Genomic DNA, 17,941 nt, shown 5'->3' with positions numbered 1-17,941 from the left:
AGAGGATCTGCAGTTTTATTGTGCTCACTTTACTATCTTTTCAGTGTGTAATTCCTGACCATTACTTGTACGGTTTTATGTTCCCTTCCCTCGTACTGGCCATCAGCTAATGCGAACAGTAGAGCAGCATCTTCTCACCGCAGGGGCTTCAGCCTCGTGTACCACCACCACCACCAATGTGTTTTCTGATGCTCTCCTGGTTTTATTAGCATTACGTTTAGAAGTAGTCGGCCACAGTGTATTAAGAAGGTAATGAGCTGATTTGTAGTAAAGCCTGACCCCAGAGAGCTCATCAGAGAAGGCCTTGTCCGCGAACACTCATTACACCCCTCCTTCTGGAGGATGACGGTATAATCAAGCCTAATGAGCCAAGTAATGTTCAGGCGAACCAAAAACCTGCAAAAACACACGGGATCAGAGTGATGGGAGCTTTGTGAGCCCTTTGAAGTTGTATGACTAATTCCTTCATACGATGTGCTTGTGTTTTTGTCTTGTAGGATAAATGATGAAGATGTTCGCCTTATGTTATGGGACACAGCTGGTCAGGAAGAGTTTGACGCCATCACTAAAGCGTATTACAGGGGTTAGTATGACCTGATCATTTTGGTATTCACTAAACTAGTCAGAAACAGTTAACAGCAAATGTTTGGTACATCCCTCTGAAAACAAAGCCAGAAGTTGGTCCATCAGGGGTTGTTGCCCATCTTTCCCAGACTCCTGAATGGCAACTCTTACCAGTAATGCATTCTTATATTTGGAGCTACATTTACCAACCATTCACTCAAACTGCAATCTTTCTAATTATTAGATTATATTTGCAGATAAAGTAGTTGATCCTAAATTAAGTAATTTGCTTACAGTTATAATCATTAAATGAGTTCTCCTTTTTCAGAAAATCTTGATCCTTGGGTACGGTTATTAAATAAAAAAATAAATGCTTCCTACTCACTGTCTATGGGTCCAGCACGGAGCCTCTACCACTGTTCCCAGTGTCTGTTTAACGTCTATGGCGCTGACGTCCCGTCGACAGCACAGCAGCCAATCAGTGAGCTCTGAGGCCCTGAGCGCAGCGTTCCATCTACACTAGTAGAGCTGCTGTCCTCACTGATTTGCTGCCGTGCCGTTGATGTGATGTCAGCATTGCAGACAATAACAGACCCCAGGAGCAGAGGCAAAGACTCTGCTCCGGACCAGGGGATGGTGAGTAAAACACAAGGTTTTGTTTTTTTGCAGCCGAGATCCAATATTTTCTGAAAGGGGACAACCCTTTTAAATTATCATCTATTAGTGGTTTTGGTTATATATGTACTTGAGTGACATAATCTCATGGCCATTATAAGGGTACGTTCACAGAAATGGGATAGGCGCTGTGTATACAGGAGCAGTATTGTGGTTGAGATTGTACAAAATGTCATCCACACGCCGTAGAGCAAATCTGCAGCTGCCTGGTGCTGTGGATTAGACATTTGCAGTCTGTCAATTTATACTACGGATTTTCACAGCAAATTTCACACTTTATCATCACAAAACCATACAACTCTTGTATAGATTTTGTTTATATTTTGTTGCTGCAAAAACGTCCTGTGTGGACATGCCTTTATAGCTCATAAGTGTCAGCCAACAGGAAAATCAGTGCACCTACGCACAAGGGGATGTATAGGTCCAGAGTTTATATCCCAGATTGTGCAGGAGCCATGCTGTGCAGGCCGGCAATGAGATGTTCTCCCTGTGTCTGTGGGTTTCCTCCTCACTCTAAACACCTACCGATTGGGAATGTACACAGTGAGCCCCAATGGGGACAAGTAATATGGAAAGAAATTGCGCTATATAAGCAAATAAAATAAAGTCTTGGGGGATAGGCTTAGTGCAGCAAGGTGCTGGCGTTGGGGTTTAGAAGCTGCTCCGGTTCTCTTTAATGGTACAAGTAAATCACAGGAGAGCTCGGCCGTCTTTCTGTAGGGAGGCAGTAATTATCACAAGCAATGAATCATCAGTATTATGGAAAATCCTAACTTAAAAATAAAGGCACAAGAGGCACCTGAGAATCCTTCTAAAAGGTAAAACCGGAAAAGGACCAGGGGGCTTATTTATATACAGTACAGACCAAAAGTTTGGACACACCTTCTCATTTAAAGATTTTTCTGTATTTTCATGACTATGAATATTGTACATTCACACTGAAGGCATCAAAGCTATGAATTAACACATGTGGAATTATATACTTAACAAAAAAGTGTGAAACAACTGAAAATATGTCTTATATTCTAGGTTCTTCAGAGTAGCCACCTTTTGCTTTGATGACTGCTTTGCACACTCTTGGCATTCTCTTGATGAGCTTCAAGATGTAGTCACCGGAAATGGTCTTCCAACAATCTTGAAGGAGTTCCCAGAGATGCTTAGCACTTGTTGGCCCTTTTGCCTTCACTCTGCGGTCCAGCTCACCCCAAACCATCTCGATTGGGTTCAGGTCTAGTGACTGTGGAGGCCAGGTCATCTGGCGTAGCACCCCATCACTTTCCTGCTTGGTCAAATAGCCCTTACACACTATCACACCTCCTCCTCCATGCTTCACAGTGGGAACCACGCATGTAGAGTCCATCCGTTCACCTTTTCTGCGTCGCACAAAGACACGGTGGTTGGAACCGAAGATCTCAAATTTGGACTCATCAGACCAAAGCACAGATTTCCACTGGTCTAATGTTCATTCCTTGTATTCTTTAGCCCAAACAAGTCTCTTCTGCTTGTTGCCTGTCCTTAGCAGTGGTTTCCTAGCAGCTATTTTACCATGAAGGCCTGCTGCACAAAGTCTCCTCTTAACAGTTGTTGAAGAGATGTGTCTGCTGCTAGAACTCTGTGTGGCATTGACCTGGTCTCTAATCTGAGCTGCTGTTAACCTGCGATTTCTGAGGCTGGTGACTCAGATAAACTTATCCTCAGAAGCAGAGGTGACTCTTGGTCTTCCTTTTCTGGGGCTTTCCTCATGTGAGCCAGTTTCTTTGTAGCGCTTGATGGTTTTTGCAACTGCACTTGGTGACACTTTCAAAGTTTTCTCAATTTTTCGCACTGACTGACCTTCATTTCTTAAAGTAATGATGGCCACTCATTTTTCTTTACTTAGCTGCTTTTTTCTTGCCATAATACAAATTCTAACAGTCTATTCAGTAGGACTATCAGCTGTGTATCCACCAGACTTCTGCATAACACAACTGATGGTCCCAACCCCATTTATAAGGCAAGAAATCCGACTTATTAAACCTGACAGGGCACACCTGTGAAGTGAAAACCATTTCCGGTGACTACCACTTGAAGCTCATCAAGAGAATGCCAGGAGTGTGCCAAGCAGTCATCAAAGCAAAAGGTGGCTACTTTGAAGAACCTAGAATATAAGACATATTTTCAGTTGTTTCACACTTTTTGGTTAAGTATATAACTCCACATGTGTTAATTCATAGTTTTGATGCCTTCAGTGTGAATGTACAATTTTCAAAGTCATGAAAATACAGAAAAATCTTTAAATGAGAAGGTGTGTCCAAACTTTTGGTCTGTACTGTATGTATTTTATAGTGTTGATTCCAGGTTCCTGCTGACACTGCTCTCACATCGATGATATGACGTGTCTGAATATGAACCAGTTTCTTATATTCGCACCATAGTTGCCACAGAAATCTGCGTGTAGGCACTGAAATGCCAATGGCATCACTCGTTCTATGCTGTCATAGACACTTAATGCCCACTAGTGGTTGTAGCCGGCCACCTTTAATTGTTCCTCTTGCCTATCTCACGGGTGTAGATGACATCCAAACGTGAGTGTCAGTAGACCCGGGATGTTGCTTAGGCCTCATTCACACGTACGTGAAAAAAACAGTACTGGTGTCAATCAGTATTGTGCATCGGTGTCTGTTTTTTACCAGAGTGTTTTTCACGGATGGATGAATAAATTACAAAGCTTCTCCTATACTTCGCAATGTTAAACCTGAAAAAACATGGGCATGTGAATAGTCCCATAGATTATGATCGGTACTTTTTGTATCCGTCAAAAAAAAGAGGATGCAACATGGACGTGTGCATGAGGCCTAAAGGGGTTTTCCACTACACATTTTGACACCCGGCACCCCCACCAATCAGGTGTTCTCGGCTGCGGCAGGATATGAACTGTGTACGGAGCAGAACATTGCGCCCTCACAGTTTAGTGGCCACTGCCAGGTACTGCAGATCGGCTTCTGTACAATTAAATCCTATGTGACTACTGTTTTATAGGCTTCAGAGCTAAATCTCATTATCATTAATTTTCCTTAGTAATTCCATCCTTTGGGATTCTCCAGCTGCGTGATCAGGATAATCCCACCCACTCACATGTATAATAAGAGGCAATTATTTTGGAGAGAAAGCAGCAAGGGATCTCATGCCTCTCATAAATCTGTGTAGGATTGTCCTATTGTTTCCTGACCGGTTTCTCCGTCAGTTGTTATATTCCTAGTGTCCTGCGAGTAAATGAGAGGCGCTACAGCATACAGTAATTCTCCACACAGCAGAGAAATGGATGAAGTACCCTTTATACCTACATCATTTTTTTAATGTGCAATAAAGTTTGGTACAATTTCCTTACTTTGTAGTCCTTTAAATTCACTACAGATCTATTTGGCTCTGGGTCCTGAGACCCCCACTCATTGCTCCAAAGTCCACTCAGAAGTGCTCTGCTCAGGCCTAAATTGCCCACTTCAGTGTGGTCTTTTGAGCAATCTTTAGGGATCTTAGGACACCCACCAATCTGCAGGAAATATAAGTGACTACAATGTATAAAATATATAAAAAAAAAGTGTACCAAAGTGTAGTTACTATTTTTTGTGCCTTTCTACCTTGAGAATCGGCATAATTAAACTCAAATATTCCAGATCTAGATAATTCCAGGTAATTTATAAATTTTATCACAAGTCATTTCCTTTATGTTGGCTGATAGTGACGCTTTGCTGATGTGATAGCGTATCGATCAATATCCCCACATGTTTAGTTACAGAAATTATCCATCCATAATTATTTCACATGAAGATATGGACTAAACTGCTAGGATTAGCATAGGTCATTGGGCCTTAAAGGGCTTCTCCAGTCATCTGAAACTGATTGCTGCCTTACTTTGTGCCAAAATGTTGGTGCTCAGTGCCTTACATTAGGCCATACATATTTGTCAGACAGGGAGCATAAAAGTGTGTAAAACGCATAATAAATATGGTGATAATAAGTCATGAGACTGGTTCCACCAGAATTCCAGTGTGTTCAGCTTAATAAATGTCCCCCATCTTAATAGCTACGGCTGCAGGGGCCGCTATGAGACTCTGTCCTTGTTTTGTGTTCTGTGTACACACTGGGATTCATCAGTAATGGAGCGAATGCTTTCTTTCCCAGGTGCCCAAGCTTGTGTGCTGGTGTTTTCTACAACGGATAGGGAGTCCTTTGAAGCGGTACCCAGCTGGAAAGAGAAGGTGATGGCTGAAGTTGGAGATATTCCCACAGTTCTTGTTCAGAATAAGATCGACCTGCTGGACGACACCGTTATTAAGAAGTAAGTCCCAATAACTGCACCATTCTTCTCTATTCTCTTTTTCTGGTATTGCAGCTAAGCCCCATTCACGTGGGAGTCCCATTCATACAAACCCCAGGCTAGTCAAATGTGAAAGTTATAACACAGGGACGTCTTTGGGAGCATTTTATTTTAGTGAAATGCATGTATTTTTGGCAAAATAATCACTTTTGCGTTAGTTACATTAAAATTGTTGAATCATTTTACTTCTCCAACCCATATGTACATAGCAGGCTGCAGAATGAGGTGCAGGGAACCTGGCAGGAGACTCATGCCGCTGGAATGACGGGCAGCATGAGTCACCTTCTGCGTTACTGCAGCCGTGAACATTTCACGCTGAGATGCCCGGCATGTCTTAGAAAACATACCTTGAAAAGCCGACCAAGGATTATGGCCGTTACCTTTTGTGCCTGTTCTTTATCTAGGTTTGGTGTGCTTTGATTTTATCAAAATTGCTGCAAGCAGCCTAGTAAGTGACGTATCTCTTGAATCAGGGTCTTGTTTCCTAAATTATACTGCTTCAAGATCAGGTGGCAAAAACCTGATTCCCTCTAAATTTCTTTTTCACTTTATCATAAAGGTGTGTTTGATTATTTTTTCTAATTTCATTCTGATAATTAAATAGTTTTAATCAATTACTGACTGGGCATTGTGCTGCCTCCATAATACTTTATACCGTGTCTTATATTTCTCTGCTTATATTAACCATAGTGAGGAAGCGGAGGGTCTAGCGAAAAGGTTAAAACTGCGATTTTACAGAACGTCTGTTAAAGAAGATCTAAACGTCACTGAAGGTAAGTTGTTGCCTTCCTTGAAGCTTTGCATTGTATATTTCACACCCTGTGGATTATATACATTATGCTTCTATTAATGCAACAAATATTCTATTGCAGTCTTTAAATATTTGGCTGACAAGTATCTACAAAGGCTAAAACAGCAGAATGCTGAAGACTCAGAAGTGGTGCATACTAGCAGCAACAAAATTGGTAAATACTTTAATATGTAACAACTTTTCACCCCCCTATATATCACACTGCTGTGTGTGTGTGTATGTATGTATATATATATATATATAATATATATATATATATATATATATATATATATATATATATATATATAAAATATGTATGTATTAAGAAATATATATATATATACACATACATCCAGCGGGTGATATAAGTATTGAACAAGTCACCAATTTTCTAAGTATATTTCTAAAGGTGCTATTGACATGAAATTCTCACCAGATGTCGGTAACAACCCATCCATTCCACACATGCGAAGGAATCAAACCATAGATGTCCATAAATTAATTTCTGTGTAATGAGAAATGACACAGGAAAAAGTATTGAACACCTGAGGAAAGAGGTGCAAAAAGCAATAGAAAGTCATGACACCAGCTGAAAGCAATCCTGCCACTTAGTCAAAAATATCAGCTGGTTCAACTGATTTCCTATAAAAAGGTGTCTCATTACTAAGGTGCCACACAAGAAACATCTCATAATGGGTAAAAAAACAATGAGCTGTCTCAAGACCTTCACAACCTTATTGCTGAAAAACATAGTGATTGCATTGGTTACAGAAGAATTTCTAAACCACTGAAGGTTCCAGTGAGCACTGTTAAGGCCATTTTCCGGAAGTAGATTATTTCACCATAAACCTTCCACGACCAGGTGCTTCCCGCAGGTTTTCAGACATTGGAGTGAAAATAATTATCAGAAGAGTAGTCCAAGTGCCAAGGACCACTTGTGGAGAGCTACAGAAAGACCTGGAATCAGCAGGTACAATTTTTTCAAAGAATACAATAAGTAATGCACTCAGCCTTCATGGCGTGTATGCACGCTCACCTTGCTAGACTTCATTGTGAATAAAAAGCATGATCAAGCACGTTTAATGTTTGCTCAACAACAATTAGACAAGCCTGTGAAATACTGGGAAAATATAGTTTGGTCAGGGGAGAGCAAAATTGAACTCTTGGATGCCATAATACACACTTTGTTTGGATTCCAAAAGGCTCTTTATATCAACCCAAAAACACAGTACAAACAGTGAAGTTTGGAGGTGGGAACATCATGGTGTGGGGCTGTTTTTCAGCGTACAACACTGACAAACTTCATATAATTGAAGGAAGGATGAATGGACAAAAACCGAGACATTCTTGATAAAAATCTGCTGGCATCTACCAGCATGATGAAGATGAAACAAGGGAAGACCATTCAGCAAGACAATGATCCCAAACACACAGCCAAGGAAACTCTCAATTGGTTCCAGAGAAATAAAATAAAGCTGCTAGAATGGCCCAGCCAATCACCTGACCGGAATCCAATAGAAAATGTATGGAAGAAACTAAAACTCAGAGTTCATAGAAGGAGCCCACAGGATTTGAAAGAGCCCACAGGAGTGTTTGTGTGGAAGAATGGGCCAAAATCACACTTGAGCAATGCATGTGACTAGTTTCTCCATACAGGAGGCATCTTGAAGTTGTCATCACTAACAAACTATATAAATTTCAGCAAGTGTGTTCAATACTTTTTTCCTTGTGTCATTTCTCATTATTACACACAATTAATTTATGGACATCTATGGTTTGATTTCTTTGCCGGTGTGGATATGGTCCTATAGAAAAATGGTCAGGAGTTTCAATAAGTGAAACTTGCTTTTGACTGGTAAAAATAGTGCAACCTGCAAACTACACCATTCTGCTAGTTTAAAAAATGTGAATCTGTTAGAAGTGAATGGGATCCCCTACAAAAAGAATAAAAGTAGTTCTGTTTTATATGTCACAGAACTGTTAAAAATTGGCGGTAAAATTTCCACCAATAAAAAAGTCACGTTCTATCCTAGCTATATACTATCGCTTAAAATACTGACTAACTCCCTTAATAATGACAATCCTTAGGGTGTTTTCACATTGTTTCAGGCACCTGTTCGCTGGCCCCATCGGGGCTTACGTCCGAACCCCCCGCAAAATGGGATTTGGACGTGTGCGCCAACGGGGCCATAGACTATAATGGTGCCGGCAGAGCGAATGTGCCATGCATAATTTTCAAGCCTAGTGCATGCGGACACTCAGACGTATTAGACTGCATCTCAGTGTCCGCCTCCAGTAGGCGTATACTCCAGAAAATGGTGCACGACGGCGGTCACGTTCGCTCTGCCGGCACTATTATAGTCTACTAGCTATTGAACCCGTTCTACGCCCGAGTGTTGAGCATTTTTATTGGTATATGCTCCCCCGTCCTGTTATATGCTAAACCCCCTCCCCCGTCCTGCGTGTTCCACGCTGTCCGGCACCATTTTGTTGAAGACACACTGCAAATGTGTCTTCACTAAAATGGCGCCGGATATAGCGCTATGCTCATGCGCTGATTCAGACTCTGCACTCCGGCCCGAACAGAGGCGCCGCGGCAGCACTCCTCCCTGTCAGGTATGTGCTTATGGCGCCTGATATCGCGCTATGCTCATGCGCTGATTCAGACTCTGCACTCCGGCCCGAACAGAGGCGCCGCGGCAGCACTCCTCCCTGTCAGGTATGTGCTTATGGCGCTGGAGATCGCGGTGTGCTTCAGTGTCTACACATACCGCGATCTCCGGCGCCATATACTCCTCTTACCTGTAACGGCTCCATGCGTTCTTCTGTCCGGGGCCAGACTGCACATTGCGCTTGCGCAGTCTATAGAGGCTTCGGACAGACGGACACGTCTCCCGTTATATTATAGGTGTCCCGTTTAGCGGGGATTCAGACATAAGCCCCGACAGGGCCACAGAACAGGTGCCTGAACATTATGTGAAGCACCCTTATATATTTGTGATGATATCCATAACATTCACATAAAGCTACAACCAATCAAGTTTTAACGTAAACCTCTGATGCAATGAAATGAATGGCAGAAAGGTGTAATCTCTAATGTCTTTGTCTTCAGGGGTATTTAACACTGCAGGCGGTAGTCACTCTGGTCAGAAATCCAATGCTATCAATGGTGGAGATGTCATCAACCTAAGGCCAAATAAACAGAGGACCAAGAAAAGCAAAAGTCCTTTCACCAGCTGTGCGTTACTTTAAGACTGAACGTAACAGATTGGTAAAGGAGAACTTCAAGTCGGGGACGGCGGTGCAATTGGCAAGAGGAATACAGCCAATTCCAGAGCTGACCGTCAACTTTACCTGAATGTGATACCGTCACGAGAACGCGGTGCGGGGGGCTACCTCTACAGACACACTGCGCCACCTAGTGCTGGCCAGTGATATTGCATGTTATGGTGTACCAACTAATCAAATGCTGCCCAAATACTGTTTTATGAAGCCTCCACATTTGTAGTATTTATTGGAGTTTATATATTTAACCTATCTAATTGTATGGATGCTTTTTTGCAGCATCTGTTGGATACCAAGTAACACACTAAATGGTACTTGTGCAATATTCATCCAGGTCACATTATATCCTCATTACTTACATGTATGAAAAAAATCTATCCAGTTTTACATAGAGCTGTGTGTTTTTAAAGCTGTGCAGATATCTGTTTCGGTACCTGACAAGTTGATGTGCATCGTGCCAAACTGCTTTGTCATTCAGCTGCTATCATCTGCTTGAAATGTTTCTTTTTCTACAAGTTATTTTGTTTGTTTTTTAATAAATTCATCTCGACTGTTTTTACTATCCAGCACAATGTAGGGCCGCTCAGGCTTGCATACACTTGGCCTTCTTGCCACACGGATAAGCCTCTTGAGTGACCTGTTAGTAGATGTTTTCCGGGTTTGGCCTTTATTTCTTACAGCTGTATTACTTTTTTTATACTTTAGGATACTAGTAGGATTTAAAGAGTAACTACCCTTTTTATTTTTTTCATAAAGTATTAGTACACTTGAAAAAAAGAAACTTTGTAATATAGCTTATTAGAGAAACCACATTTTCCTCCTTCTGGACTGATTGTTCCTTCTCAATTCATGGGTAAAATCTGTCTTACATGAATACTAATTTTCCCATTACTGACAGCAAGGATGACAGTTGGTGCTCATAAAGTTCTATGGATACATGCAACTGATGTTTGTTGGTTTTAAAATTCTATCTCTGTAATGGGAAATTCTGTTTTCACTGATTACAGATTTTACCCATAAGTTAAGAGTGAAATATCCGGATTGGAGAAGAAAGATGTAGATCTCTCTGATAAGATATATTACAAAGTTGCTTATGTTCACATGTACTATTGATTTACTGAATAAAAATGAAAACAACGGTTACTTTTTAAGTCTGGAGAATGATGCTACCTACGAAAAGATGTCTTATTTATTTTTTTTTTTTCCTTTTCATTCAAGTGCCCATATCTTCTATGCCTTGTAAAATTCTCGTAATCTATCATTAGTTTAACATACATTCCAGATAACTGGACAGGTTAGAAAATAGTTTGGAAGATTTTCAAAGGTAAGACCAGCAACATAACAATGCTTGCCTTCCGACCTGGACTGACTACTTGCAAGACTTTTGGAATTGTTAGTATGTAATGTGACGGAGTATGGGGATAATATAGGTGGCTACTCCTTGCCTTGTATTGCTTTAGACTACTTTTATTGCCTTTTTGTGACAATGTGTTGTGCTTTTTTTTCACATTAGTTTGCCAAGGGCTGTGTATACTTAATCTAGAGGTGATCAATTCCAGTGTGGCTAATGTACTTTCCAAGCATGTGTGCACAAGCTTCAAGCGTTCCTCTACTTCCAGAAGGAAAACTATCCTAGCACAGGACTTTGCGATATAATCGTTTTTATAAATCACTCTATTAGAAGATTTTGCTCTTACCCCGCAGCCCGGACCGCCCAAAACTAAGAAGTATCCTGCTCGCCACTCTTCACTACTGTCTTAAGTGAAGAAGCCAAACTCTGTAAGATATGGCGCTCGCTCCGGCGCTGAAGACGGCAGCCTAGTAGCAGGAGTAGGACACTGCCTGGCTCCCTGCAGCACAGGTCTCGGGGGGTCCGTGCTGTGGGTTAACGGCAGTATCCTCTATAGAGTGAGTTAGAAAAACCATTATACTGCAAAAGTCCTGCAGGATTTACTTTTGAAAGTGGAAATATGCTTTCAATATTTCTGTCCAGATGATGTAAAACTTCCAGCATGCCCTTCAGGTTCTGTGGACAACTGACTTCACAACAGCTGCAGAGACACCGGTTCAAGAACATCGATTTATTGTAAGTTGGTTATTAAAGAAAATCTTTAAGCGTTACACAATGGTTCGGTGCACGGTTGGTGTGGTCGAGCACTTGGATGCACCTTCCCACAGATTTGTTTTCAATCTCTGTCCCCTTCTTCTTTGATAGCGCTGGGTTTACATTAGGCGAGCAGAGATGGATGGAAAACAAGTAGCTGGGAAGGTGCATCCAGCACATTCCACTTGGTTTGAACAGTTATTTTCAGCTTTCACTTTAAAGGAATCTGTTACCAGGATTTTGCTAACCTATCTGAAAGCTGCATGATGTAAGGTTAGAGACCCTGATTACTGCAATAGATCACTTTCTGAGCTCCTTGCTGCAGTTTTGATAAAATCACAGTTTTATCTGCTGCAGATCTACCAGTTTTGAGCTTTATATAATCCCACCCACACCACTGATTGGCAGCTTTCTGCTATGCACAGTGTACACAGCTGACTATCAGTGATGGGGGACGGGGTTATACAGAGCTCTTGAATATGAAGAACTACATGGCAGCTGGTTTCTAGTCATCTAGTGATAAATAATCTGTTTATAAACGGTGATTTTTATCAAAACTACACAAACCAGTTCAGTAAGTGACACATTGCTGGAATTGGGTTCTCTGTCGCTACATTATACTGTTTTCAGATTAGGTGGCAAAAAGCTGGTGAGGGATTCCCTTAAAAGAAAAGAAAAACTTTTTAACACATTTTCTTCAAATGAAACACTAAAAGTAAGAAAATAAAGCCGTAATTCCTTATTATTGCCCTTTTGTCTTTATTCACCTTATTTTGTCTCTTATTGCAACTAAACTGAGGCCCTGATTCCTCAGGACTGTAATGTTGTATGCCAGCCTGAAAGAATTTGGTGCATGTTACTCCAGTGGAATCACCAAGAGCCGTGCAACTTGTAAAGAATTTTGCACCTCTTTTAGCTGACGTGTGCTGCCATAAAAATGTACTTTAGTCACTGGAGTACATTTCTGTCATAATTTATGGCACATTTGTGGCATAAATGACAAGTTTGTCATCTGCGCTCAGTAATGCCCCCTCCTGGGTAAGCTTTATCCATTTTTCAAAAAGTTTGTGAAGCTGGCAGACACTGGTGTAAAAATGCCAGAAGTCTTAAAATTTTTGTGCAAGTTCTTTTCAAACAGTTTTACTCCAGAATACTGGTGAAAACTGTTTCATGGGTCGGGTCCATAGTGTGTAAAGAGGTCTTCTGTGTCACTGGAGAGCAGCCTTCCCTTACTCCCTCACAAATCTCTTGTGTCTGGCTGTAAGGCAACTGGCTGCAGTATCTTTCTCCCCTTTCTGTCTGCAGTAGGAAACTAAACACGCTTCGTCCCAACCCTAGACACAGTCAGCTAACGTTTTTGAGGAATGGTGTTCCTTTTAATAATAACCCTTAAATATTATCCATGGTAAAAAGTGGAATAAGAAACCTTATGTACGCTGAACAATAGGGTGCAGTATTTTTATACCTAAGTGCACACTTCTTATGCAGCCTCTGTACCATGTTACAGCATGTATGTTTGAGGTTGTGTATAATTACTTATATTACATTTTACACTGGCCTTTGTAAGTAGAACATTTTCACTAACTCTTGACTATGGCAAATGCTTAGACAAGCCTCAGCTCAGGCGCACTTTAAAGGCAACATTCCCAAACCATGTAAGTACAGAATGTGCATATGTTGGCACGATATGTTGACTATAGCAGTAAACGACCCAGGGTCTAAATATTTGGTACATGTAGAAATCTTCTAATTGGGATTGCGGTCATTTACTAGGATGCTTTGGACGGGAATCCATATTTCTTGTCTGTATTCTGGAATATTTGTTATCTTCTGTAAATAAACCACTTTGAGAAATTAGATTTGTGAAACTTCATGCAGTTCTTTCACTTCTCAAGATGATAAATATATAAATATATATATATTATAAAAATGCAATGATCTACTTGTGTTTGGAGAAGTTACTAGAAAATGTTGTTTACTCATTACTCAGACCCTAGAGGGCTTTTCCAGCCTCAGTAAAGGGTTATTGCTATCTTTGTAAGTAAATAATGATCCAACCTCTGTGACCCAGCCAATCCTGAAAATAAAGGGTATTTTTATTTCCCCCCCTAAGCATTGTCGCATTTTTAGGCATCTGCTGCACTACATCTCCATTCTATGAGTGAGGCTGGCTGCAGCTCCCAGCATAGCCAGCAAACATGCTCTACAGGGGCGATCTAGCCGGCCAACAGATGCTCTACAGGGAAGACCTAGCCGGCCAACAGATGCTCTACAGGGACGATCTAGCCGGCCAACAGATACTCTACAGGGACGATCTAGCCGGCCAACAGATGCTCTACAGGGACGATCTAGCCGGCCAACAGATGCTCTACAGGGGCGATCTAGCCGGCCAACAGATGCTGTACAGGGGCGATCTAGCCGGCCAACAGATGCTCTACAGGGACGATCTAGCCGGCCAACAGGGCATTTTGGGGCCTGTTTATAAGGTCAGATCTTGGTAAATGATTCGCATTTACTCACCTATTGAATTAGAATGGATGAGTCTGATCCAGAATCCAAATCAAAGTAGTGCATGTTGTGATTTTTATTGTTTATCACACACCCCATCAGTCCTTATGTACAAACGTTCATGTGACTATTAACTTAAATTGGTCAGTGTGTTGTCTGTATACTATCAGCTTTGCATACAGACGTTTAATATGTTCATCTGAATGAGCTCTTACCAAGATGGGAATACAAATGTAAGATCTAGCATATCACCAGGGATGGCTAAGTTTCTGATTGGTAGTTGGTTGACTGTTGAAATCCCCCAGTGATCCCTAGAACAAAAAAATAGTATTGATTAAGAAATACAGCTGTCTACTAAGGCTGCAGAATTGCCCATCTATATACATTGCAATTTCAACCACATACAGTACAGCCCAAAAGTTTAGACACACCTCATTTAAAGATTTTTCTGTATTTTCATGACTTTGAAAATTGTACATTCACACTGAAGGCATCAAAACTATGAATTAACACATATGGAATTATATACTTAACAAAAAAGTGTGAAACAACTGAAAATATGTCTTATATTCTAGGTTCTTCAAAGTAGCCACCTTTTGCTTTGATGACTGCTTTGCACACTCTTGGCATTCTCTTGATGAGCTTCAAGAGGTAGTCACCGGAAATGGCCTTCCAACAATCTTGAAGGAGTTCCCAGAGATGCTTAGCACTTGTTGGCCCTTTTGCCTTCACTCTGCGGTTCAGCTCACCCCACACCATCTTGACTGGGTTCAGGTCTGGTGACTGGAGGCCAGGTCATCTGGCGTAGCACCCCATCACGCTACTTCTTGGTCAAATAGCCCTTACACAGCCTGGAGGTGTGTTTGGGGTCATTGTTCTGTTGAAAAATAAATGATGGTCCAACTAAACGCAAACCGGATGGAATAGCATGCCGCTGCAAGATGCTGTGGTAGCCATACTGGTTCAGCATGCCTTCAATTTTGAATAAATCCCCCAACAGTGTCACCAGCAAAGCACCCCCACACCATCACACCTGCTCCTCCATGCTTCACGGTGGGAACCAGGCATGTAGAGTCCATCCGTTCACCTTTTCTGTGTCGCACAAATACACAGTGGTTGGAACCAAAGATCTCAAATTTGGACTCATCAGACCAAAGCACAGATTTCCACTGGTCTAATGTCCATTCCTTGTGTTCTTTAGCGCTAACAAGTCTCTTCTGCTTGTTGCCTGTCCTTAGCAGTGGTTTCCTAGCAGCTATTTTACCATGAAGGCCTGCTGCACAAAGTCTCCTCTTAACAGTTGTTGAAGAGATGTGTCTGCTGCTAGAACTCTGTGTGGCATTGACCTGGTCTCTAATCTGAGCTGCTGTTAACCTGCGATTTCGGAGGTTGGTGACTCTGATAAACTTATCCTCAGAAGCAGAGGTGACTCTTGGTCTTCCTTTCCTGGGGCGGTCCTCATGTGAGCCAGTTTCTTTGTAGCGCTTGATGGTTTTTGCAACTGCACTTGGGGACACTTTCAACGTTTTCCCAATTTTTCGGACTGACTGACCTTCATTTCTTAAAGTAATGATGGCCACTTGTTTTTCTTTACTTAGCTGCTTTTTTCTTGCCATAATACAAATTCTAACAGTCTATTCAGTAGGACTATCAGCTGTGTATCCACCTGACTTCTGCACAACACAACTGATGGTCCCAACCCCATTTATAAGGCAAGATATCCCACAGGGCACACCTGTGAAGTGAAAACCATTTCTGGTGACTACCTCTTGAAGCTCATCAAGAGAATGCCAAGAGTGTACAAAGCAGTTATCAAAGCAAAAGGTGGCTACTTTGAAGAACCTAGAATATAAGACATATTTTCAGTTGTTTCACACTTTTTTTGCTAAGTATATAATTCCACATGTGTTAATTCATAGTTTTGATGCCTTCAGTGTGAATGTACAATTTTCAAAGTCATGAAAATACAGAAAAATCTTTAAATGAGAAGGTGTGTCCAAACTTTTAGTCTGTACTGTATGTTCAGGTGACCTGTTCCCTTTGAAGAGGATGATCTTTGAAGATTTGTCCAGGATTAAATCCCGCTATACACATTCGGTTCAGGTGGCAGCCATCTTGGATGGTTCTCTCATACATAGGAGCACACCTATGTTCTCTATGAGAAAGCTGCCACTAAACTGACAGTGGCTTATCTCCAGAACAAAACGATTGACAGTCCAAAAACATATCAGGGTCTCCCTTACACATTAGAGCATTGAACAAACTTGTTGATATCGGTCAGTTTGGCCTAGAGTCTAAAGCCCCCGTCTCACATAGCGAGATCGCTAGGGAGATCGCTGCTGTGTCACGGTTTTGCTGACACAACAGCGACCTCACCAGCGATGTCGCTATGTGGGACACTTTGCAGCGATCAGGCCCCTGCTGTGAGGTCGCTGATTGCTGCAAAGTGTCCTGGACCATTTTTTGGTCGTTGCCCTCCCGCTGGTCAGCACACATCGCTGTGTGTGACCAGCGGGAGCAGCGATCAGGCTGGTAACCATGATAAACATCGGGTTACTAGGGGCACACGCGCACCTAGGAACCCGTTGTTTATCATGGTTATGAGCCTGCTAAAGTGAGCGGTAACCTCCCGCTCACTGTAGCAGAGTGGTAACCATGATAAACAATGGGTTACTAGGTGCCCGTGTGCCCCTAGTAACCCGATGTTTACCATGGTTACCAGCCTGCTCCTACTTCAGCAGCAGGCTGGTAACCAGGAGCAGGACATCGTGGAAAGATTCTTTCCACAATGTCGCTGCTCCCCTGATAGTTGGTGAGCCTGCCTGTTTGACAGCTCACCAGCGACCACATAGCGACGCACCAACGATCCCTGACAGGTCATATCGTTGTCGGGATCGTTGCAGCATCGCTAAGTGTGACAGGGCCTTTATGTGTATGGGGGCTGAAGATATTAATGACTTGTACATCAAATAGGTCAATATAAGATCGGTAGGGGTCAGGCACCGCATTGATCAGCTGTTCTTTGCACCAACAAGGGGAGTTGTACACAGTTACAGAGCTGTCAGAGCATTGATTTGTACACTATTTAGTGTGCTCAGGGTGCTTAAGCTCAACTCCTGTAAATGGTGTATCTACTTTAAAAAAAATACATATCAGAATGGTTGTATGGCACTGATATTATAATTACCATTTTATAAGTCCAGCTAAATAATGAGAGCGCTCATGAATCCAAGTATATTCAATCTCTGTCCACCCAGATTGACTGACAGCTGCAGCTTTTACTAAATAATGTGAGATCGCAGCAGCAGCAGGTGGAGGGACACTGCTAAGCTGTGAATCAGACTAGGTGGGCAAACATCCAGGTTAAACTTTCCAAAAAGAATATAGATTTTCAAAACAAGTAAGGGATTTATTTAGTAATGTATGCAGTTTGTAATGTGAAATCTTTTGTTAGAAGGTGTTCCTATGGGTTTTCATCATCTAATTAGGGTTTAAAATTCTAGTCAGTTGTTTTTTTTTCCCAAATGTCCCAAACAGTCTGAAGGGTCTTGAATAGAGAAAATAACTTTACCCTAGTTCTTTGCAATTCCTGTCCTTACTGCAAAGTTATTTTTTCTGATGAAGCCTCTTTCAGTCTGTTTGGGACATCTGGAAG

General features: G+C 41.7%; 1 protein-coding gene across 6 annotated transcripts in view; it reads left to right on the top strand.

The window, feature by feature from the left end:
* RAB23 (RAB23, member RAS oncogene family) overlaps window positions 1–13,780 on the top strand; it is a 51,419-nt gene extending 37,639 nt beyond the window's left edge. For 3 of the 6 annotated variants that reach the window (XM_073675480.1, XM_073675475.1, XM_073675478.1), the window contains 5 exons: window positions 498–583; window positions 5,401–5,557; window positions 6,287–6,369; window positions 6,469–6,561; window positions 9,502–13,778. In XM_073675480.1, the coding sequence (XP_073531581.1) occupies window positions 498–583; window positions 5,401–5,557; window positions 6,287–6,369; window positions 6,469–6,561; window positions 9,502–9,641 (559 nt within the window). In that variant the 3' untranslated portion in view covers window positions 9,642–13,778. Of the gene's footprint in view, window positions 1–497; window positions 584–5,400; window positions 5,558–6,286; window positions 6,370–6,468; window positions 6,562–9,501 lie in introns of all 6 variants that reach the window. The other 3 variants (XR_012318423.1, XM_073675479.1, XM_073675477.1) reach the window with 3 other exon arrangements.
* Window positions 13,781–17,941: the final 4,161 nt, after the last annotated feature.

This window comes from Phyllobates terribilis, unplaced genomic scaffold (genome assembly GCF_046119375.1).
Source record: "Phyllobates terribilis strain yellow unplaced genomic scaffold, ASM4611937v1 Scaffold_3__8_contigs__length_932513732, whole genome shotgun sequence".
NCBI classification, from domain to species: Eukaryota; Metazoa; Chordata; class Amphibia; order Anura; family Dendrobatidae; genus Phyllobates; species Phyllobates terribilis.
The sequence above is the reverse complement of the archived record's forward strand: the minus strand, read 5'-3'. Positions and strand labels throughout refer to the sequence as shown.